Source organism: Salvelinus alpinus, chromosome 6 (assembly GCF_045679555.1).
Source record: "Salvelinus alpinus chromosome 6, SLU_Salpinus.1, whole genome shotgun sequence".
NCBI lineage: Eukaryota > Metazoa > Chordata > Actinopteri > Salmoniformes > Salmonidae > Salvelinus > Salvelinus alpinus.
In genome coordinates, this window is record NC_092091.1 from 25,700,283 (window position 1) to 25,725,818 (window position 25,536).

Below are 25,536 nucleotides of genomic sequence, written 5' to 3' on the forward strand. Positions count from 1 at the left end.
GAGCAAAATAAATCAAGCACGTGATAACTTTTTGCTTTGGCACGGTGATCCATCCTATCGCCCTCTGTTCTGACTGTTCTCATTTTAGACAGCAGCCTGCGAGGCTTTCTACTGGAATATCATTGTTTGGGTTTTATGAGCTGGAAAAAGTGGAGAAAAAAACCTGAAACTATTAGATGGAGGAAAGTTTGAAAAGCAACAAGGTTTTCCCTCTGTCACAACAAGCACGGGGGAAATAATTACCCAGCCTATCTGGGCTAGTCACCTAGTGGTGATGTTGCCACCCTATCTCCTCAATCAGCTTAATTGTAAATGTCTTAATGTAGATGCAAACCCTTCACAACTAACCAATTGCTCAATATCAATGCTTCTCCCCTGGAGAGCAACCTGTTAATTGTTGTTCTTTAAAGAAAATACCTCCGGCCTCTGACAACAAACATCCGGAGGAGCAGAGGGCATAGTTGCATTAATGAGGAGGTCTTTTTAGACAGAAATCATTATCTATACAGGAAGTAGAGGGAGAAAGTGAATTTGTCAGTGTGTGTGTTCACATGGTATATGTATTTTATCTGTGTAAGTGTGTGCTGGTATGTAGTGGGCAGTTTCTCTGGTCAATTAAATTATGGCATTTGACCCTTAGGCAGAGGAAGGGCAAGAAAGTGTTACCCGGTGGAAGAGATAACATTGATTTCGATCAAGTCTAAGAAAAGAGAAAGACAGAGACAGGGTTGGAAGTGAAGAGGGAAGCTGTCATCAAAACATCAAACGTTCTTCTCTCTTTAAGATCGAAATGACTACCTTAGAACTGGAATGGGGATTTAATTAGAACTCAAGGCTATCTAATCTTATGTGAAGGTAAAGACTAATCCTCCCTCCCTCTACCTTTCTGTTGGTACTTTGTCAGTTATTTCATAGCCCCTTTGTTATATATCTAGTTACATTTGGAAGGTACTTATGGTACATGGAATATTAGGCATTCTAATGGCACTGCTGTGATTTCACATGCAGATGAGCCCTTAATCTGCTCCTTCAGATGCACAGCCTCCATATCTTTAAACCAAAGTTAGCATTTATTTGATGAAGAATGACCATAAAGAAGGAGATGAATATGAACAAAACAAGGTATATTACTGGCAGCAGTGGAGGCTGCTGAGGGGAGGACGGCTCATAATAATGGCTGGAACGGAGCAAATGGAATGGCATCAAACACATGGAAACCATGAGCCACCAACCTCCTGTGACTGGCAGGATTATGTAGCCAACAATTTTGTCAATTTCAAGTTATATAGTACCTGTCTTGGAGGGGGAGTGGTCTCACCTGTCATAGGCACTCAGCAATTAGTGCTTGGAGGTGTGTTTGTCACCTCTGCAAGGCAATCAGCAATGAGTGTTTGTGCTTCAGTCTCCCCTGTTTTTCAGCTGCAGTTGTAAGCGGCGATCGTGTCAGTGGTGGTTCGGCGCCAAAAAACGAAGACGTTCTGCCCAGTTGTTCGAGGAAGGAAAGAGAGGAAGGCTTCAAACAACTCTCTCACTAGTTATTTTCAGATCCTCATTTTGCTTGTTGTAGCTTTGTCAAGTATCTGTGTGATTTCTCTCCCTGTTCGCTCCTCTCCCTGTAGGTTTTACAAACCCTCCACAACCTGTGGCTGCAACCCTTCTAATCTAGTACACCCTGCGCGCACAACCCATGTGTACTTCCTATTCTCCTGCAGCCTTTGGAACTGCCAATCTGTGGTCAAGAAGGCTGAGGTCATCTCAGCCTATGTCACCATTCAGTCCCTACACGTTTTGGCCCTGACAGAGATATGGATTAACCCAGATAACACTACTACTCCAGCTGCTCTTTCGTCATCTGACTGTGTTCTCTCATAGTCCTACAGCATCTGGTCCTGGCGTTGGGGGCACAGGGATAGTCATTTCTCCTAAGTTGCGATGTTCTCTTTTCCCCCTCTCTCACCTGTCCATTTCCTCATTTGAATTCCATGCTGTCACTGTCAGTTGTCCACTCAAGCTTAAAATTGTCATCTATCACCCACCAGGTAGTATCTGTTTCTTTTCTTTCCAAAACACTTGAGCGTTCCGTCTCTGACCAACTCTCTCACTATCTCTCAGAATGATCTTCTTGACCCCAACCAGTCAGGCTTCAAGACGGGTCACTCAACTGACTTATCTCCTCTGTGTCACGGAGGCTCTCCGCACTGCCAAAGCTGACTCTCTCCTCTGTTCTCATCCTCTTAGATCTATCCGCTGCTTTCGACAACGTGAACCATCAGATCCTCCTCTCCACCCTCTCAGGACTGGGTGTCTCAGGCTCTGCACACTCTTGGAATGCATCCTACCTGGCAGGTCGCTCTTACCAGGTGACGTGGCGAGGATCTGTGTCTGCACCACTTGCTCTCACTACTTTTGTTCCTCAGGTCTCGGTTCTAAGCCCTCTTCTCTTTTACTCCTGAGGTACTGACCTGATGCACCCTCTACAACCACTGTGATTATTATTTGAACTTGCTGGTCATCTATGAACGTTTAAACAGCTTGAAGAACAATCTGGCCTTAATGGCCATGTACTCCATCCACACAACCAGAAGAGGACTGGCCACTCCTCAGAACCTGGTTCCTTTCTAGGGAGTTTTTCCTAGCCAACGTGCTTCTACATCTGCATTGCTTGCTGTTTGGGGTTTTAGGCTGGGTTTCTATGTAGCACTTTGTGATATCTGCTGATGTAGAAAGGGCTTTATAAATACATTTGATTCCCTATACACCAAGTCACTCAGCTCCGTCATATCCTCTCATGGTCCCTCCTATCATTGATATGCGGATGACACTAAACTACTTTTCTCATCCCCTCTCTTCTGACACCCAGGTGGCAACACGCATGTCTGGCAGCTATCTCAGCTTGGATGTTGGCCCACCACCTCAAGCTCAACCTCGACAAGACGGAGCTGCTCTTCCTCCCGGGGAAGACCTGTCAGCTCAAAGACCTCTCCATCACAGTCGACAATGCCACGATGTCCCCCTCCCAGATTGCAAAGAATCATGGCACGACCCTGGACAACACCCTGTTGTTCTCTGAAAACATCAGAGCAGTGACTCGCTCCTGCAGGTTCATGCTCTACAAAATCCATACAGTACAACCTTTCTATTGCCCTTGTGAGCCAATAAAAAAACAATTGTTCACAAAAAAAGGAGAATGACCTTTTCTCACACAGGAAGAGCGCAAGTCCTAATCCAGGCATGCATTCATACCCCGTCTGGACTACTGCAACTTTCTGCTGGCTAGGCTCCCCACTTGTGCCATCAAATGCCTGCAACTTATCCAGAACACTGGAGCCCACCTGTTGTTCAATCTTCCCAAATTCTCCCATGTCACCCCACTCCTCCGCACAATCTACTGGCTTCCAGTCGAAGCTTGCATCCACTACAAGACCATGGTGCCTGCCTACGGAGCAGCAAGGGGAACTGCCCCTCCCTACCTTCAGGCTATGCTCAAACCCTACATCCCAACCCAAGCATTCCGCCTCTGGTCTCTTGGCCGTCTCACCCCTATGGGAGGTCAGCTCCCGCTCATCCCAGTTAAAGCTCTTCTCTTTCCTGGCACCCCAATGGTGGAACCAGCTTCCTTCTGAGTCCCTACCCATCTTCTGAAAACATCTGAAACCCTATCTCTTTAAAGAGTAACTTAAATAAGACATCTCAGTCTTATCCCCTCCCAATGTTCTTTTTTTGATAGAAATGCACTTTACTTTTTCCACTAGCACTGACACAACTACTTTATTGAGGAAAAATGTACTCACTACAACTGAAGTATGTGGTTGTCACACCTTGCTACCTTGACATAAATTCACTAACTGTAAGTCACTCTGGATAGTGTCTGCTAAATGACAAAAATGTCAAATGTAAATTTCAAATTAAATAAGTGTACTCAAAATAATGTAACTACTTGGGGTGATAAATGGCGTAGTATTTACACTTTCTGCCCTAAAGTAAGTTGATGGTCTTTTGGTTATATTGAAATAAACAGTTACATGCCAGTATACCCTAGCCTATGACCTCCTCTAGTTGATCAAGGACAGAGTAACAACTCCAAGTTTGGTTGATAAAACAGACACACATGAAACCTATCCAATTTAGCGTTCCTGTAGTTTTAGTACAGTGTAATTGTTGTTGAGACAAAGCTCTATAATCAGAGGGCTTCCATCGTTCTGTCATATCGTTTTGCCTCTCACCAGTGTGCCTCAGTTCCCAGAATTTTGCAACCCTAGGACTGACAATCAAATTCCCTGGTTTTCCAAAAATCCTATTTTGAGGATTTTGTATTTCCTGCTTATTCCCTCCTTATTAGGGGAATCCTTCAACTGGGATTTCGAGAAAACCAAGAAATTTTGCAACCCTAGTCAGTCCCATGGAAGAGCTGCTCCGTCTCAGAATGAGCAGGCTGGCTTTGAGAGGGAGACGATGCCATTCATTTACAGTATTGAATCATTAGGAAAGCCCTGCAGTTCTCTCTGCAGAATGGAGCTGACTGGGACACAACATATTATTGCACACTAGCCACTAATCTGAATGGACCAATACATCCTATTTCAATAGGCATTTTTCACACATACAGCCAAGTGAGGGAGTCAATGATATGTAGAAAAAACAACAGCAGCAGCAGTGCTGTAAATGTGCATTTACAGTATAGTGTGCATGAAAACAAAGGGCTGTCATGGAGAGAGAATTGTTGTCCCCCAATTCTTGCTTTCACTGTGCCATGAATTTTCATGACAGTGATTGATTTGGATGTAAATGGAAGGCTGAGGAGACCTGTGAGTAACTAGTTAAACCAGCCATTTAAAATCAGGCCTGTCAAGAGGAGAGCGAGGGAGACAAAGACAATTGATCGCTAGGTGAAAAGAGATGGACGCTGGAAGCCCAGTGCAGCCGCTTTGTGCCTTTCCAATGCAAGTTTCAAATCATAGGGTGGCAGCTTGACGGCTCCACAATGGGCATCTATGGGATGCTATATCTGACATCCATCGTCAGAAAGGTTATTTCCTTTTCAAGTTGCCCCTCCATCCGCTTTTCTCCCTCACCCCTCAGCCTCTTCATCTCCTTCAAATCAATGGGGAAAAGTCATTGAACATCAGAAGGTAAGTCACTGAATAGATATCAGATTCTTCTCATGACAGAGCGCTTTTGTGCATGTGGATGAGACTGTTATTTTCCCTCCATGCTCTGTGGTAGCAGCGGGGGGAAATGTGAAGATTGATCTTTTACAGAGGTCTTTATGGGACAAAAGTTTAATGTCTTCAATTCATAATATAAATAATAGGTGACAGCAAGTAAAAAATCTGCCCGTCTCTACGTTGTTTCCATAGAAACCAAGGATGGATAAGGAAGGGCTGTCACCATTACTCATCCACAAATCCCTAATATTTAAACATTTTTCAGGAATGGGATAAACTTTATGACGTATGACAGGTCGAACATTCCAAATGCAGCCTGGCATGAAAGTGACATGAGTAATTTTTCTTAACATAATCCAATTATATTGGCATTGGGCTTAATGCACTTATCTTTTCTTATTTCATTCTAAAGAGATCATTAAGTGTCTGCTACAGTAGCACTGATCAGAGGAGGGTCCATTCTTGGTAGAGCCATGCTCCTCTTTGGCCACAGCCCCTCTCCTTTTACTCTGCTCTCATACCTAATGAACAACTGACCATACAAACAAATTAAGACACATTTTGATTTTGCTAGGGGCTTATAGTAATACAGTACTGTATACTTGGGGAGAGTGGAGAAATATTGTGCTTTAAACAGCTTTTCGTGTGGCTCCCATTCAGAGACTATTAGGGCTAATGCATCAGACACACTACTGTGGGCAACACAGAGGAAGACAGAGGTAACAGTCTGATATAGCCGACTATATTTGGCAAAGTGGGTGGGGTTATATCCTTCCTGTTTGGCCCTGTCCGGGGGTTTCTTCGGATGGGGCCACAGTGTCTCCTGACCGCTCCTGTCTCAGCCTCCAGTATTTATGCTGCAGTAGTTTATGTGTCGGGGGGCTAGGGTCAGTTGGTTACCTGGAGTACTTCTCCTGTCTTATCCAGTGTCCTGTGTGAATTTAAGTATGCTCTCTCTAATTCTTTCGTTCTCTCTTTCTCTCTGAGAACCTGAGCCCTAGGACCATATGTCAGGACTACCGGGCATGATGACACCTTGCTGTCCCCAGTCCGCCTGGCCTTGCTGCTATTCCAGTTTCAACTGTTCTGCCTGCGGTTACGGAACCCCTACCTGTCCCAGACCTGCTGTTTTCAACTCTTAATGATCGGCTATGAAAAGCCAACAGATTTATTCCTGATTATTATTTGACCATGCTTGTCATTTATGAACATTTTGAAAATCTTGGCGCTCTCTAATTTTCTCCTTCTCTCTTTCTTTCTCTCGGAGGACCTGAGCCCTAGGACCATACGTCGGGACTACCGGCCGTGGTGACTCCTTGCTGTCCCCAGTCCGCCTGGCCTTGCTGCTATTCCAGTTTCAACTGTTCTGCCTGCGGTTATGGAACCCCTACCTGTCCCAGACCTGCTGTTTTCAACTCTTAATGATCGGCTATGAAAAGCCAACTGAGATTTATTCCTGATTATTATTTGACCATGCTTGTCATTTATGAACATTTTGAAAATCTTGGCTCTCTCTAATTTTCTCCTTCTCTCTTTCTTTCTCTCGGAGGACCTGGGCCCTAGGACCATGCGTCGGGACTGCCGCCCGTGGTGACTCCTTGCTGTCCCCAGTCCGCCTGGCCTTGCTGCTATTCCAGTTTCAGCTGTTCTGCCTGCGGTTATGGAACCGCCACCTGTCCCAGACCTGTTGTTTTTCAACTCTTGATGATCGGCTATGAAAAGCCAACTGAAAATTATTCATGATTATTATTTGACCATGCTTGTCACTTATGAACATTTTTGAACATCTTGGCATAGTTCTGTTATAATCTCCACCCGGCACAGCCAGAAGAGGACTGGCCACCCCTCATAGCCTGGTTCCTCTCTAGGTTTCTTCCTAGGTTTTGGCCTTTCTAGGGAGTTTTTCCTAGCCACCGTGCTTCTACACCTGCATTACTAGCTGTTTGGGGTTTTAGGCTGGGTGTCTGTACAGCACTTCGAGATATTAGCTGATGTACGAAGGGCTATATAAAATAAAATTGAATTGAATTGAATTATATGGCCTACAGAGGTTCAAGAAAAACCATCTAGAGAGAGAAATCCTCTATATGAACCACACCATTTTCATCCTAAATCCTACATAACTATGGGTGCTCCCAGATGGAGCAGCGGTCTAAGGCACTGCATCTCAGTGCTAGAGGCGTCACTACAGACACCCTGGTTCAAATCCAGTCTGCATCACAACCAGCCGTGATTGGGAGTCCCATAGGGCGGCGCACAATTGGCCCAGGTTTGGCCAGTGTAGGCCGTCATTGTAAATAAGAATTTGTTTTTAACTGACTTGCCTAGTTAAAGAAAATAACGGTTACATAGTCAATAGTTTGTCATTTTAATTGGAATCATTTAATTCCATTTGATATCAATTGGCATTCGAAAAAGATATCTTATGTTCTTAGGACTGGCTATATTTTCAGGTAACCTCTCTTCTTTAGCAGCACAGTTGACTGCTCATTTGCATATAGCTGCCGATCTGTCACTCCAAAGTGATAACAAGCTGCTGTAAATGTGTTGCTAACTCGTTAGAAAGGATTTTCTAAATAAAAATGCAATAATTACATTGAGATTCTCTCCAAAAGGAATGAAGATGGTAAGGGGAAAGCTTACAGATAACACGTTCAAAGAATCAACTAAATATTTATATGAAATTAAAAAAACAATACCTATTCCTTGAAATACAGTATTTATTTTTGCATTTCCCTCTTTATTTCAATAACTGATCAAAAGGAACTCCCACATAGAAACCAATTGATACAAGAACAAACAACTCCTACTTTTACTCCTTCTCCTGAGAACAATGTCATGCACCATTACAGTATTTCTTAACATAACCGGCGCTACACAGATGAATAGCCATGCAGATAGGAGTGAATCGACTGAAAACAACTAGAACCCCACTTGGCTGCAAGTCCAGGTGCATCTCATTGACAGCCATGTCACCCTTCCCTCCCTCCGACCCCTCCCATGCCCCCTCTCCAGTCAGGGTCCCCCTGAGACCCCCGCGCCCCGGACCCTCCAGCCTGCTCCGCTCCTGCTGTGATGAAAAGCAGGCCGCAATCCCTTTCAATTTTCCCAGTCTGCCCGGGTGCCATTAAAGGCAATCGACTCAGTGAATAGAGGCACTATATCACAATATGCAGGTGCAGGCATGCTGAAGAGGAGAGACATTGTGCCTTTGGAGAGAGAGGAGCTGGCATCCATCTCTCTCAGGCAGACGCTTCAGCACTGTGAGGAGGAGCAGACACACATGCACTGGGGCTGGGGTGAGTTGACGGAGAAAGGAAAAGGAGAGAATAGAAAGTGGAGGAAAAACGGGCCCGTCACATCCTTCATTTTTTCTTTACTTCAGGTAAAAATAAGAAATGTATTTTTGTGCAACAAGGGAGTGATGTGAGGAATGGACAAGAGTATCTGTGCGGGCGGATAAGGTTCCAGGTGGGCGTGAGACGTAGAGGAGGATGACTGGAGATGTTTGTTATCAGTCGTCTCCAGTCCCCAGACATGTCAGGGCACTTGGGCAAAGCAAGGCGAGATAGAGGGGCTGAGCCCGAAAGAGTATGGGGTTAGGGCCTGTGGCCAGGGTGGAGGCCACTGTTCTGTAGAAGACCCCAGGACCCCAGAGAGAGAGTGAGAGAGTGCTTCAGTGGCCCCCATCCCCAACCCTGACCACCCTAAACACGCTCTCACGCATTGGCTGTCCTGCCTATGACTGCCTCAAGGCCCAATGTGTTTTATTTATAGTGAGGCTGCCTCTTGTTGTTTAATTAATCAGGTACACTACTTCCTCTCCTCACGTGTGTTTATCTTGCTGTGGCCAGCAGCATCTGAGGATGTCTTGTGTGTGACAGACAGGCTCATGAAAAAAAGATAAGACTGTGATGAAGATCAGACTTGTGTAAGTCTCGGAGGCTTTAGAGTTTTTAAAAGTTTTTATGCACTGCAGGGATGGATGCTCCTTTCATTGACTCTTATCCTCACATTCAATTCCATGGCAGTACATCTCACCCACACCGACATACTGTAGAGGGGTCGTTCCACGATGAAAGTGCCTTTAAAAGTGCCTAAACCTAATTTTGAATTTTAAAAGCCTGTTACATTGAATGAAGTGCCCTTTAATATAGACCACATGGAAAATTCAATAAATTAAGAGTCTATTTCCCAAACGCTATATCCACCACATTTGTTTTTTTTTCATCAGAAATGATTGCTTGTGGCCTCCGAGTCGTGCAGCGGTCTAAGGCAATGCATCGCAGTGCTTGAGGCATCACTACAGACCCGGGTTCGATCCCGGGCTGTGTCACAGCCGGCCGTGACCGGGAGACCCATGAGGCGGCGCACAATTGGCACAGCGTCGTCCGGGTTAGGGGAAGGTTTGGCTGGTAGAGATTTCTTTGTCCAATCTCGCTCTAGCGACGGGTAGGGCCGGGCGCCTTCAAGCTGGATGTTGTTTCCTCCGACACATTGGTGCGGCTGGCTTCCAGGTTAAGCGAGCAAAAATACAAGCGCAACATGTAAAGTGTTGGTCCCATGTTTCAGCTGAATTAAAAGATCTCAGAAATGTTCCATACGCACAAAAAGCGTATTTCTTACAAATTGGGTGCACAAATTTGTTTACATCCCTGTTAGTGAGGATTTCTGCTTTGCCAAGATAATCCATCCACCTGACAGGTGCGGCATATCCAGAAGCTGATTAAACAGAATGTCATTACACAGGTGCACCTTGTGCTGGGGACAATAAAAGTTCACTCTAAAATGTGCAGTTTTGTCACACAACACAATGCCACAGATGTCTCAAGGGAGCGTGCAATTGGCATGCTGACTGTAGGAATAGTATAGTTGAACATGTCCTCCTTACGACAGAATGTAATTGTTTTGTTGTTGAAAAGTTACACTACACAAAAGGTACTCATTTGGTGGAGAGCTCCAACTGTCTGGCTACAACTACTATGCTATGGTAACAGTGGAGAGAAGTACTGAGTGCTGTATATCAGGCTTGAGGACTTCAGTTTGTTCAGCCTTTCTGAGTAAAAAAAACATACTTCATAAACAATTATTCTCACACGTATGTTGAGGTCTAGGCTATAACTGCAGGCAGGGATAAAAAGGACTAGGTTCCTGATGATGATTTCAGAAACAAATTTGTCTGTATCGATCTATATAGTATTGAAGATTCTAAACCAGAGCAAGATAATCTTCCCCTGTGGAATTAGACACACAGACACATAGGATCTGTCCCCAGACCAACTGGGCCACATACACACTATCATCCTTCTAGGTAACGTTTGACAGGCTGAAGGTCCCAGAAATACACTAGTATCACACACTTATCTGCAGCTCAAAAGACATGATAGGAGGGAGTGATAATGAATATCCATCTCCAAATTGAATGAGCATACTACAGGCTATGTATTTTTCTCCCCATTCAGCTGAAGCATTCAGAGCATAGCATCCTCATCTGCCACAGACAGGCGCCACATCCTCTCCTCCCTATACCTAAATATGTTTTTCGCCCATTTACAACAAATTAAGTTTCCATCAAAGTAAATTTCAAGCTTGGCTGCATTCGGAGGGTGAGCAAATCTTTTCATAAATGTTCATTATTTTCTCCTAACAAATTATCTACTGTAAAGCTCGCTCCTCTCTCCCCCTTCTCTCTCTCTCTCTCTCTCCCTTATCTCTCTCTCTCTCTCCCTCTCTCGCCCCCCCCTCTTTTCTCTCTTTTTCTTTCCAGGGTCCCAGGTATGGATCTAGGAATGGAAAGCAATTACACTGTCAGAAAAGTATATCCTGACTTATTAAAAAACCTGAAAACTTTTTTTATTTTCCTTTGACACATGGGAGAGGAGGCCTTGACAACAAAATTATACAGATACTTTTTTTTTTACATGCAGAGTCCTCCATCCATGGAGTCATCTAGAAAGCAGTGGTTAGTAAATATTAATTGGCGGGCGGCAGAGAGAGAGATAGACGGCAGTACAGAGCTCTGCGGCTGGCATTAGAATTCTCCGAGAGAGAGAGACTGAACACTGCAGGGGCTCCATTTGAGAAAGCATCACTCTTCCTCTGTCACTCGATAACTCAGTTCCCCAACCACCTCCACATGACTCCAACGTTGCCCTGCCTGCCGTTAGGCAGCACCTACAGTACCCACCTCCCTCCACAGAGCCTTTCTTCCCACACTGCACCACCATCACCTAGCTAGCCACTCCACTGAGCTTAGTGTCGGTGAGAAGTCTCTGGCCCAGACTGAGGTTCCAGGGTCAGCTACAGTACCACCTCCCCTCCGTTGCAGAAGTCTTCAGAGTGTGAGGACAGGGTTGTTGATGATGGAGGAGCTCTATCTAGCATAGGTGAATGCAGTGGGAGAAAGGAGGACAGACAGACAGGAGGCTCTTGCATGGTGTTGTATCTGAGGCAGAGAGAGAGCTGCTGCCAGCTAAGTGACAACAAAAAGCCATTCTGGGTGATATCCTCCTCTCCATAAAGTACCTCTCTCTCCTCTCTCACCACTCAGACGTTCTATCTGGTGCACACGCTTGAGAGAGAGTTAAGACTTAAAGGTGTGAGCCATTTCTGTACAATACAGTAAGATGGCATTGATATAGGGGTCTTGATATGCAATAAAGCACTGGGACCAGCTTGGAGGAATCATTGCTCTAGATGAAAGGCTCAGATAAACCCTTTTATCTTAAATTTGAAGTGGAATAAGTTCACTGCTCTACTGTTGGGGTCAGAGGGCAAGCCATTGATGCAACCTCACTGAGATAAAACAGGTGAAACAGACCCATTTATATCCCTATGCACATCCAGCCACATCAGCACTTTCTGTTGGAATAGAGGTCAAAGACCAATAAAAGCCTATGGACAGTCCACCAGCTTCTTGTCATAGCAACCAGAGCCAGGGACAACCGTCAAGCAGAAGTGATCATGCATGACCCCGCAACCTCAATCAGAAACGTTGAGTCGGGGTCCGGTGTATGACATTACAGGCTATTCAGATATAGGCAAACACTATTCCTCTAGTTCAGGGTGACAGCAAGACGTCAGAACTAGATACCATCTATTCCCTCGACCTGTTCCTAAGTACTTCCACTTAGTACTGTTGCTGTATGTGATATTGTGCTCTCAGCTCATACAGATGATAATGAAGGTAGATTGGCAGGCGGTCTGATGGTGGACCAACAGTAATAATAATCATCGTTTGGTCAACAGTTGGAGAGCTCTCCAAATTAGAACGCCATCATAGAATCATTCATAAAATAACCAACATGTCAACAGTATCCTTGAACGGGGGATGTGAAAGAGTGGGCACACAAAGAAGAGCAGGATGCTTCATGATATTGCGAGAGACACTTTGGCTGCTGTTAAGCCAGTAAATGACTAGACTTCATGCAATTACCCAGCAGCCTGGTTTCAGACGGCACAGCCATCCATCCGCCATGCAGTAGGAAAGACAAGCCTAGTCTCCCTCTCTTCTCTAGCATCAGCTACTAACGTTCCAGTCAGTCTGACCTTATCTCCTAGTGGAAGGTAAAGTCGCTATTGATTAAATCTTGGCACACAGTGTACAAACACAGTGATAAGCCCAGCAGACCGCCGCAGTGCCAACTCCGTGGGCCAAAGGCCCCTCTCATCCTTTATTCCCACTAACAGGCACCAGGAGACAGTCCACTACAGCCTGTCTGCAGGAGAACCAGCGACCATTAGGACCGCAGAATATCACCTTCCCAGACCAGCACATAATTTCCAGCTTCCCCACGCCTCCCCCTCCTTGGAGCCTTTGGATGGAGGAGCCTCATAAAAGTAAATGTGAGCTGCCGGATTCCACAGAGCTCTGAACGTTTGAAAGTGACATCCACAGGGCACTGTGGAAGAACTATTATTGTAGACGAGCTCGGTTTTGTGAAGCATTCAGCATTCCTAAAGGAGCAAAGGGTTTTTGTGGATATTACAGCAAGCATTGTGTAAGCTCCATTACAACCATGTCCGTTTATTGTTTCCCTAAGTCAAATTTGAGGAACTTCTTTTCGTTATTTTAGCTGCACACTTCAAAATTAAACAAATCCTGTGTGTTGCACAATACTTTTATGGTGATTATTTCCTCTTGAAATATGATAAGTATTGTGAAACTTAGTGGTGGCAGGTGAGGGGTGCAGGCTTAAGGATGGCCATCGACTCCTCACTCTCATTTGCACATTCATCTTAGATACGGGCTGCAGATACGGGCTGCTTTTTCAGAGGTAAAAAAAAAATGGTATCACAGTTGGCCATCATGACAGGAAAGGAATGGTAAAAGTGCTTTCACTGAAACTCCTACTCTGCCCATAAGAAAATGCTTTGTCAGTGTGTGTACTAGCACCAATACTGGGCCCTGACTGTCTTTTTAGTAGTCAATACAAAATAAATGGTGGAATAGTTTTAAGGAAACTTATACGTGGAGTGCGTACACTTGTTAGCAGAGAAAGGTCCAGGCAGAATCCATTCTGTCTCCATGGACTTGTCCCTCACACAACTGTCAAGGAATGGATTGCAGGAGAAATGTTCAGACAGTGAGAGAACAGGGGAATGGATACAGTGCATGACCCTTCCACAGAAACTCTATAAAACCCTGTATAAAATCCACTAGTCCATCACAGACCTGTAGACCATCACAAAGAATGTGTTAGGGTACAAGTAGCAAGAAAGACATCAGCTATATCAGTAAAGTCTGTCTTAAAAGAGACTAAGGAAAGAAACCTCTGACCATGAAAAAAAGCCTGAGCTGCCTGTTCTGCTGTTTCAAGTTGTCACACATGAACAGAGGTTTTTCAAACCTCATCCCACATCTCATTGATTGACACCTGGGCAAATGCAGATGGCAAACAGATTTCCATACACTCACTGACACAAACTGCTTAGTATGCTTACAATGCTTTGTCTTCACCTGGCACATACGCCATCAAAGCAGTTTTAATACTGGTCCCTGCAGCAGATCTAGGTGCTATAAAAACTGACTGCATGTAAAGGCAGTGGGGAAAAGTGAAAGACAACGATAAAGGGATGGTAGAGAGACGGAGGCTGAAAGGCAATACGCAGTTCAAGCATTTGTTATTATCCCAGAAGTGCAATTATAGTAGTCCTCCCCTATTACAGTGGAGCTATGTTATCTCTATGTGTTTGTTGGAGATGAGGCATCACAATTACTGCAGCTGTTTATTGGTAGGCAGGTAGACCTAGTGTGTTACAGCAGCTTGGCCCTGAGGCCTGCTTCCCTGTGTCTGCTTGTCTTCCACTCTCAAAGTCTGTCACTCTAAGTCGACTTCGTCTCCCACTCATCTTTTCTAGCTTAGTTTACTTTCCCTGAGACAGCAGCAAATGTACTCACACACTTTACAGTCCCTCATCCCTCCAACAATGAGGGACAGTTCATCTGTTAAATCTAAGTAGAAGAGGGGGTTTAAATAGATTTTTTTTTTCTTCCGTTTATTAAAACAAGCACACATAAAACTTGAAAAAGAAAAACAGTTGAAGTAAGAAGTTTACATACACCTTATCCAAATATATTTAAACTCAGTTTTTCACAATTCCTGACCTTTAATCCTAATAAAAATTCCCTGTCTTAGGATCACCACTTTATTTTAAGAATGTGAAATGTCAGAATAATAGTAGAGAAAATGATTTATTTCAGCTTTTATTTCTTTCATCACATTCCCAGTCAGAAGTTTACATACACTAAATTAGTATTTGGTAGCATTGCCTTTAAATTATTTAATTTGGGTCAAACATTTTGGGTAGCCTTCCACAAGCTTCCCACAATAAGTTGGGTGACTTTTGGCCTATTCCTCCTGACAGAGCTGGTGTAACTGAGTCAGGTTTGTAGGCCTCCTTGCTCGCACATGCGTTTCACTTCTGCCCACAAATTTTCTATAGGATTCAGGTCAGGGCTTTGTGATGGCCACTCCAATATCTTGACTTTGTTGTCCTTAAGCCATTTTGCAACAACTTTGGAAGTATGCTTGGGGTCATTGTCCATTTGGAAGACCCATTTGCAACCAACCACGGTTGGGATGGTATTCTTCGGCTTGCAAGCCTCCCCCTTTTTCCTCCAAACATAACGATAGTCATTATGGCCAAAGTTCTATTTTTGTTTTGTCAGACCAGAGGACATTTCTCCAAAAAGTACGATCTTTGTCCACATGTGCAGTTGCAAACCGTAGTCTGGCATTTTTTATGGCAGTTTTGGAGCAGTGGCTTCTTCCTTGCTGAGTGGCCTTTCAGGTTATGTCGATATAGGACTCGTTTTACTGTGGATATAGATACTTTTGCACTTGTTTCCTCCAGCATCTTCACGAGGTCCTTTGCTGTTGTTCTGGGATTGATTTGCACTTTTCGCACCAAAGTACATTAATCTCTAGGAGACAGAACGCATCTCCTTCCTGAGCGGTGTGAAGGCTGCGTGGTCCCATGATGTTTATACTTGCGTACTATTGTTTGTACAGATGAACGTGGTACCTTCAGGCGTTTGGAAATTGCTCCCAAGGATGAACCAGACTTGTGGAGGTCTACAATTTCTTTCTGAGGTCTTGGCTGATTTCTTTTGATTTTCCCATGATGTCAAGCAAAGAGGCACTGAGTTTGAAGGTAGGCCTTGAAATACATCCACAGGTACACATCCAATTGACTCAAATTATGTCAATTAGCCTATCAGAAGCTGACATTAACCTTAGGGAAGGTAAACTTCTGACTTCAACTGTACATGTACATTAGTAAATTCATGGAGGATAACACACAAAGTCTATGACTTATTTCCATTGTGGTCCTCTTGTGACAAAATTGCTCGGCAAGATTGGCAACACAGTGTTACACAGTATGGCAGCGAAACATACAGTGGCTTGCAAAAGTATTCACCCCCCTTGGCATTTTTCCTATTTTGTTGCCTCATAACCTGGAATTAAAATAGATTTTTTGTAGGGGGGTTGTATAATTTGATTTACACAACATCCTTACCACTTTGAAGATGCAACATTTTTTAAATTGTGAAACAAACAAGAAATAAGACAAAAAAACTGAAAACTTGAGCGTGCATAACTATTCACCCCACCAAAGTCAATACTTTGTAGAGCAACCTTTTGCAGCAACTACAGTTGCAAGTCTCTTGGGGTAAGTCTCTATAAGCTTAGCATATCTAGCCAATGGAATTTTTGCCCATTCTTCAAGGAAAAACTGCTCCAGCTCTTTCAAGTTGGATGGGTTACGCTGTTATACAGCAATCTTTAAGTCATACCACAGATTCTCAATTGGATTGAGGTCTGTGCTTTGACTAGGCCATTCCAAGACATTTAAACCACTCGAGTGTTGCTTTAGCAGTATGCTTAGGGTCATTGTCTTGCTGGAAGGTGAACCTCCGTCCCAGACTCAAATCTCTGGAAGACTGAAACAGGTTTCCTTCAATAATTTTCCTGTATTTAGCGCCATCCATCATTCCTTCAATTCTGACCAGTTTCCCAGTCCCTGCCGATGAAAAACATACCCACAGCATGATGCTGCCACCATCATGCTTCACTGTGGGGATGGTGTTCTCGGGGTGATGTGAGGTGTTGGGTTTGCACCAGACATAGCGTTTTCCTTGATGGCCTAAAAGCTCAATTTTAATCTCATCTAACCAGAGTACCTTCTTTTTTATTTGGGGAGTCTCCCACATGCCTTTTGGCGAACACCAAAAGTGTTTGCTTATTTTTTTCTTTAAGCAATGGCTCTTTTCTGGCCACTCTTCCGTAAAGCCCAGCTCTGTGAAGTGTACGGCTTAAAATGGTCCTATGGACAGATACTCCAATCTCCGCTGTGGAGCTATGCAGCTCCTTCAGGGTTATCTTTGGTCTCTTTGTTGCCTCTCTGATTAATGCCTTCCTTGCCTGGTCTGTAAGTTTTGGTGGATGGCCCTCTCTTGGCAGGTTTGTTGTGGTGCCATATTCTTTCAATTTTTTAATAATGGATGCCTACCACTCTGGGATGTTCAAAGTTTCAGATTTTTTTTATAACCCAACCCTGATCTGTACTTCTCCACAACTTTGTCCCTGACCTGTTTGGAGAGCTCCTTGGTCTTCATGGTGCCGCTTGCTTGGTGGTGCCCCTTGCTTAGTGGTGTTGCAGACTCTGGGGCCTTTCAGAACAGGTGTATATATACTGAGATCATGTGACAGATCACATGACACTTAGATTGCACACAGGTGGACTTTATTTAACTAATTATGTGACTTCTGAAGGTAATTGGTTGCACCAGATCGTATTTTTGGTTTCATAGCAAAGGGGGTGAATACATATGCACGCACCACTTTTAATTTCAATTGAATTTTTTGAAACAAGTAATTTTTTTTCATTTCACTTCACCAATTAGGATTATTTGGTGTATGTCCATTACATGAAATCTAAATAAAAATCTATTTAAATTACAGGTTGAAATGCAACAAAATAGGAAAAATGCCAAGGGGGGTGAATATTTTTGCAAGGCACTGTATAAAAACGAATACAAGAAACACATCTATTTCATTATTGCAGTTACATCGGAGGGAACATTCATATGGGCACACAAGTTTTTAACCTTCTTTTTAAAGCTGCCCAGAGAGGACATCGTTTTTATGGGCACTCTGAGGTTCCTGTATACAAGAAAGCATATTTCCCAGCATTACTCCTGAACCTGTAGAGCACACATTAGCAACACCTAATCTGGTGCTGTGGTTGTGTGCATCCCTAACATGGGGAAAGTTATCAGTCCAATATCTAGGCGCAGAACCATAAATAATCCTGTTAACCAGACCCAGTGTAATCTGGGACACCCTAGCCTCAACAGGCAGCCAGTTGAGTACCTGAAAGTAGCTATATGTGAGTATGTGGAATCACCTTCAATATTACCTTGATCAGCTTATTCTGGGCTATCTGGAGCTTCCCCTTCAGAAGCTTAAATAAGCCCCAAAACCAGAGTAGCGTAGTCAAAATGCCATTGAATCAGGGCAGTGGCTAGTACTCTCATTGAGTCCTTATCAAGCAGCTTGGACATTCTTGCCCAAAACTTGGTCCTAGCATTACATTTCCCTAGCATTTTATTGGCCATGCTCACACCCCCCAAGCTTCCATCAAGGATACAGCCCAGGTAGCTAACAGAGGTTTTTAAAGTAAACGTGGAGGAACTGTGTCACTGACAAATTCCAGCCCTGAAGATCTGACAAGCACTTCCAGGCTCATTCTGGGCTGAAACAATCTAAGCATCTGCTGATTTATAATCACGCCTCAAATGTGTAGTTACATCTTTGAAATGTAGCTTTCCAATCAGTTCCATTTGGTGCTATGACTAGCCTAAGAGCAAGCCATACCTAATGATCAGAAATAATGAGCATTGTAAAGCACTTTCTATCTTATGCCTTCATGCACAAGTTAAACTGAGAGTGAGAGGCTGATTGAAAATGATATTATTCATGATAAGGCACTCAGTCAAGGTCACTGGTGAATGTCACACTAAATGGCGAGTCTTTTGTCTTAACCCCTGATGATTTACTATAGGTCCATGGAGTCTACATCTGAAAGGGCAACTGTATGTGTAGATATGCACATGTGATCTGTGTGTGTGTGTGTGTGTGTGTGTGTGTGCGTGTGGAGTATATTATCTCCATACACGTATGGTAAGCTCCACCAGCAAACATGTATCATGTGGCTGTGTGGAGCCACTAGAGGTACTGGGGCTCTTTACTGCAGCAGACGGAAAGGTCCCCTCATCCCTCTCTCATTGCAGGTCGTAATGAGAGGGCTGGGCCAGGCTGTCAAAGACCCAGGACCACAGGACATTAAAAGACAAATAAGGCCATAAAACACCTCTATGACTATGCATACTAATCTTTAGTCCGAGTGCCAACTCACTCTGTTTTATGTCTGAATTCATCACAAAGTGCCAGTGCAGCATAAAAGCAGAACTAATACTCTACACTTTCAAGCCCTCATTTGTACTTGAAAGTGTGATAGGACAGTGGGAAGCATACAAATACAATTCAATTTAATTCTAATTCTATGATGGGAACTATGGAAGGAATATGCTGATGCCTGTTCTTGTCTTTGTTGCCAATTCTGGGCTCCTATTGGTTGAGATATTCACATCATCAACATCATCTGCCCTTCAAACCAAATTTCATAAATATTTGACTCATTTTTATCAATAAATGCAATTTCATCATTGGTGCTTGCAGCTAGCTTTCCTTGACAAATGTAAAAAAAAAAATTAAAAAAAAAGAACTCTCAAGCATTTCTAATGAGTTTTTCTCCTACAATTATTTGATAAGAGCAAACAGTACTGCAGGCAGCGTGCATGATCCAGTACCTGCTCCTGTGAGAGGTGAGAGCTCTCCTGATTACACGCAGCAGTGCTATCCCTCAAAGGGCAACCAGCGTGCAGTGCTGCACAGGCACAACACAGAGAGAGACAGAGAAACACACTCTGGCTGGCTCCCCCAGCCTCCACACCACACCTCCTAGCACAGTCAAGGACGCTACTCCTGTCCTCTCTCAGGCTACAATCACACAGAGTTGAACAGTCATACTGATAACATGAATAGGTGAAGCAGAGGACTGCTGGACCTGGGCTGGGGGCTCTCTGGTATTCTGTGGAAAACGGTATGATGAGGGAGAGATGACACACAACGACACAAACACACACATGTATATGCATGCAAGCACGCACACACACACTCACTCACCACACTGAGCCCCAGCTGCTCTCTCTGCAGGTAGTCCAGGTTCCTGCGCTCCAAGCTGTCCAGGTAGTGCTGCAGTCTGGTATAGGTGTAGGGGTAGCAGTAGGCAAACTGGTACACATCATCCTCTCGGTCAAAGCAGAAGGCGAAGGACATCACATAGTTCCTCCGATGGTCAGGGCAACGGTAGTAGTACACATTCTTAGCTGGGAGTCTTTGCCTGCAAGGACAGAAGGACATATGATAAAGGATTTACAGTGAATTCATCTCTCATATACAATACAAGAAAATCATTCATATGGTATAAATCTTTACATATTGGAGAAAAAAACGTTTTTATTTAACCTTTATTTAACCAGGTAAGTTAGTTGAGAACAAGTTCTCATTTACAACTGCGACCTAGCCAAGATAAAGCAAAGCAGTGCGACACAAACAACAACACAGAGTTACACATGGAAAAAACAAGCGTACAGTCAATAACACAAAATAAAATAAAATACTCTATATACAGTGTGTGCAAATGGCGTGCGGAGGTAAGGCAATAAATAGTCCATAGTAGCGAAGTATTTACAGTTTAGCAAATGAACACTGGAGTGATAGATGAGCAGATGATGATGTGCAAGTAGAAATACTGGTGTGCAAAAGAGAAGAAAAGTAAACAAAAACAATATGGGGATGAGGTAGGTAGATTGGGTGGGCTATTTACAGATGAACTATGTACAGCTGCAGCGATCGGTTAACTGCTCAGGTGTTTAAAGTTAGTAAAAGATGTTTAAAGTTAGAGAGGGAAATATAAGTCTCCAGCTTCAGCGATTTTTGCAATTCATTCCAGTCATTTGCAGCAGAGAACTGGAAGGAAAGGCGGCCAAAGGAGATGTTGGCTTTGGGGACGACCAGTGAGATATACCTGCTGGAGCGCATGCTACGGGTGGGTGTTGTTATCGTGACCAGTGAGCTGAGATAAGGCGGAGCTTTACCTAGCATAGACTTATAGATGACCTAGAGCCAGTGGGTCTGGCAACGAATATGTAGCGAGGGCCAGCCGACTAGAGCATACAGGTCGCAGTGGTGGGTGATATAAGGGGCTTTGGTGACAAAACGGATGGCACTGTGATAGACTGCATCCAGTTTGCTGAGTAGAGTATTGGAAGCTATTTTGTAAATGACATCGCTGAAGTCGAGGATCGGTAGGATAGTCAGTTTTACGAGGGTATGTTTGGCGGCTTGAGTGAAGGAGGCTTTGTTGCGAAATAGTAAGCCGATTCTAGTTTTAATTTTGGATTGGAGATGCCTTTTCTCAATATAGGGGGTGCTGTTTCAACGTTAGCATTTATCGTCTCCAAATTAAACTGCCTCATACTCAATTCTTGCTCGTACAATATGCATATTATTATTACTATTGGATAGAAAACAATCTCTAGTTTCTAAAACCGTTTGAATTATGTCTGTGGGTGAACCAGAACTCTTTCTACAGCGAAACTCATGACAGGACATGCGAAGCTCTGAAAAATAGTCTCTGATCTCGGATCAGTTGAAAACTCTGTGTGTGCCCTATGGCTTGACATGAACTGCACCCGCCTTCCCCTGGATGTCAGTAACCAATGAGAAGTGGAATGGTGTCTCTACGTGTTTGTCAGAGTTTATAAAAGGGAGTGGAGTGAGATGACCCTTCCTTTTGACGCTCGCCAGGACGCAAGGGAGGACATCAGAATCGCATGCTCAAAAGCTCTCGTTATTGATCAAAGATCTATCCGTCTGTGATTTAGTTCGATATAGGTGTTAGAAACATCATAACGAAGTTATTTGAAACCGATTTATATCAGTTCATGCGAGCATATTGCTATTTTTCTGAATTTCCTTAGTATTGCGTTTGACGATTTGGGCATGTGTGTGCCGTGAAGCTATCGTTAGCTGCTAGTTCTGAAGTTGAGGAGGTCGTTTTACAACAAAGCAACGATACTTTTGGACAAAGGACACATTGCCCAAGATACTGATGGAAGCTCGTCCAAAAGTAAGAGTTATTTATGATTTTATTCCGTATTTATGTGAAAAAATTTAAACGCAGTTGTCGGCCATTTTTTGCGGCACTAGTCTGGCTGTAACTCACAATGTATGTCTTGTAACGTTAATTAAAAAAATCTAAATCAGCGGTTGCATTAATAACCAATGCATCTTTCATTAGCTGTCTAACCTGTATTTTTTTAGTCAATCTAATCGATAAATAATCGTAATCATAGGTGCCTTTCCAAGATGGCGCCGGCCCGAATGCATGCCATGTTTTGACAGATTACATTGCATAACCAAGATTTTTGATGCTAAATATGCACATTTTCGAACAAACTCTATATGCATTGTGTAATATGATGTTACAGGACTGTCATCTGAAGAATACTGAGAAGGTTAGTGAAAAAATTAATATATTTTGGTGGCGATAACGTTATTGACCCTTTTGGCTTGATTCAATGCTGGGTGATGTTAGCTCATGTGGTATGCTAATATAACGATATATTGTGTTTTCGCTGTAAAACACTTAGAAAATCTGAAACATTGTCTGGATTCACAAGATCTGTGTCTTTCGATTGCTGTATGCTGTGTATTTTTCAGAAATGTTTTAGGATGAGTATTTTGGTAATTGACGTCGGTCTCTGTAATTATTCCGGCTGCTTCCAACGCTATTTCAGATTGCAGCTGCAATGTAGAAATGTGATTTATACCTGAAATATGCACATTTTTCTAAAAAAAAACTATCCTATACCATGAATATGTTATCAGACTGTCATCTTATGAAGTTGTTTCTTGGTTAGTGGCTATATATATCTTTATTTAGTCGAATTAGTGATAGCTACTGATGCAGGAAAAAAATGGTGGAGAAAAAAAGTGGTGTCTTTTGCTATCGTGGTTAGCTAATAGATTTACATATTGTGTCTTCCCTGTAAAACACTTAGAAAATCTGAAACATTGTCTGGATTCACAAGATCTGTGTCTTTCGATTGCTGTATGCTGTGTATTTTTCAGAAATGTTTTAGGATGAGTATTTTGGTAATTGACGTCGGTCTCTGTAATTATTCCGGCTGCTTCCAACGCTATTTCAGATTGCAGCTGCAATGTAGAAATGTGATTTATACCTGAAAAATGCAAATTTTTCTAAAAAAACTTATCCTATACCATAAATATGTTATCAGACTGTCATCTTATGAAGTTGTTTCTTGGTTAGTGGCTATATATATCTTTATTTAGTCGAAATTGTGATAGCTGCCCATGCAGGAAAAAAATGGTGGAGAAAAAAAAAGTTGTGTCTTTTGCTATCGTGGTTAGCTAATAGATTTACATATTGTGTCTTCCCTGTAAAACATTTTAAAAATCAGAAATGATGGCTGGATTCACAAGATCTGTATCTTTCATCTGGTGTCTTGGACTTGTGATTTAATGATATTTAGATGCTTGTATTTACTTGTGACGCTATGCTAGGCTATGCTAGTCAGCTTTTTTACTGTGGGGGGTGCTCCCGGATCCGGGATGAGTACCAACTAAAAGTTAATATGGGTCTGGAAGGAGAGTTTACAGTCTAGCCAGACACCTAGGTATTTGTAGTTGTCCACATATTCTAAGTCAGACTCGTCCAGAGTAGTGATGCTAGTCGAGCGGGCGGGTGCGGGCAGCGAACGGTTGAAAAGCATGCATTTGGTTTTATTAGTGTTAAAGAGCAGTTGGAGGCCACGGAAGGAGTGTTGTATGGCATTGAAGCTTGTTTGGAGGTTTGTTAACACAGTGTCCAAGGAAGGGCCAGATGTACAGTGGGGAGAACAAGTATTTGATACACTGCCGATTTTGCAGGTTTTCCTACTTACAAAGCATGTAGAGGTCTGTAATTTTTATCATAGGTACACTTCAACTGTGAGAGACGGAATCTAAAACAAAAATCCAGAAAATCACATTGTATGATTTTTAAGTAATTCATTTGCATTTTATTGCATGACATAAGTATTTGATCACCTACCAACCAGTAAGAATTCCGGCTCTCACAGACCTGTTCGTTTTTCTTTAAGAAGCCCTCCTGTTCTCCACTCATTACCTGTATTAACTGCACCTGTTTGAACTCGTTACCTGTATAAAAGACACCTGTCCACACACTCAATCAAACAGACTCCAACCTCTCCACAATGGCCAAGACCAGAGAGCTGTGTAAGGACACCAGGGATCAAATTGTAGACCTGCACAAGGCTGGGATGGGCTACAGGACAATAGGCAAGCAGCTTGGTGAGAAGGCAACAACTGTTGGCGCAATTATTAGAAAATGGAAGAAGTTCAAGATGACGGTCAATCACCCTCGGTCTGGGGCTCCATGCAAGATCTCACCTCGTGGGGCATCAATGATCATGAGGAAGGTGAGGGATCAGCCCAGAACTACACGGCAGGACCTGGTCAATGACCTGAAGAGAGCTGGGACCACAGTCTCAAAGAAAACCAATAGTAACACACTACGCCGTCATGGATTAAAATCCTGCAGTGCACGCAAGGTCCCTCTGCTCAAGCCAGCGCATGTCCAGGACCGTCTGAAGTTTGCCAATGACCATCTGGATTATCCAGAGGAGGAATGGGAGAAGGTCATGTGGTCTGATGAGACAAAAATAGAGTTTTTTGGTCTAAACTCCACTCGCCGTGTTTGGAGGAAGAAGAAGGATGAGTACAACCCCAAGAACACCATCCCAACCGTGAAGCATGGAGGTGGAAACATCATTCTTTGGGGATGCTTTTCTGCAAAGGGGACAGGACGACTGCACCGTATTGAGGGGAGGATGGATGGGGCCATGTATCGCGAGATCTTGGCCAACAACCTCCTTCCCTAAGTAAGAGCATTGAAGATGGGTCATGGCTGGGTCTTCCAGCATGACAACGACCCGAAACACACAGCCAGGGCAACTAAGGAGTGGCTCCGTAAGAAGCATCTCAAGGTTCTGGAGTGGCCTAGCCAGTCTCCAGACCTGAACCCAATAGAAAATCTTTGGAGGGAGCTGAAAGTCCGTATTGCCCAGCGACAGCCCCGAAACCTGAAGGATCTGGAGAAGGTCTGTATGGAGGAGGAGTGGGCCAAAATCCCTGCTGCAGTGTGTACAAACCTGGTCAAGAACTACAGGAAACGTATGATCTCTGTAATTGCAAACAAAGGTTTCTGTACCAAATATTAAGTTCTGCTTTTCTGATGTATCAAATACTTATGTCATGCAATAAAATGCTAATTAATTACTTAAAAATCATACAATGTGATTTTCTGGATTTTTGTAGATTTTTTTTTTTAGATTCCGTCTCTCACAGTTGAAGTGTACCTATGATAAAAATTACAGACCTCTACATGCTTTGTAAGTAGGAAAACCTGCAAAATCGGCAGTGTATCAAATACTTGTTCTCCCCACTGTATACAGAATGGTGTCGTCTGTTTAGAGGTGGATCAGGGAATCACCCGCAACAAGAGCGACATCATTGATATATACAGAGAAAAGAGTCTGCCCAAGAATTGAACCCTGTGGTACCCCCATAGAGACTGCCAGAGGTCCGGACAACAGGCCCTCCGATTTGACACAGTGAACTCTGTCTGAGAAGTAGTTGGTGAACCAGGCGAGGCA

General features: G+C 43.4%; 1 protein-coding gene across 3 annotated transcripts in view; it reads right to left on the reverse strand.

Annotated features, from left to right (window-relative positions):
- Positions 1-25,536, reverse strand: part of LOC139578450 (cytosolic carboxypeptidase 6-like) — a 472,772-nt gene that overhangs the window by 158,623 nt on the left and 288,613 nt on the right. For all 3 annotated transcript variants that reach the window (XM_071406041.1, XM_071406040.1, XM_071406039.1), the window contains one exon: positions 19,919-20,135. In XM_071406041.1, coding sequence (XP_071262142.1) covers positions 19,919-20,135 — 217 coding nt within the window. The remainder of the gene's footprint in view (positions 1-19,918; positions 20,136-25,536) is intronic.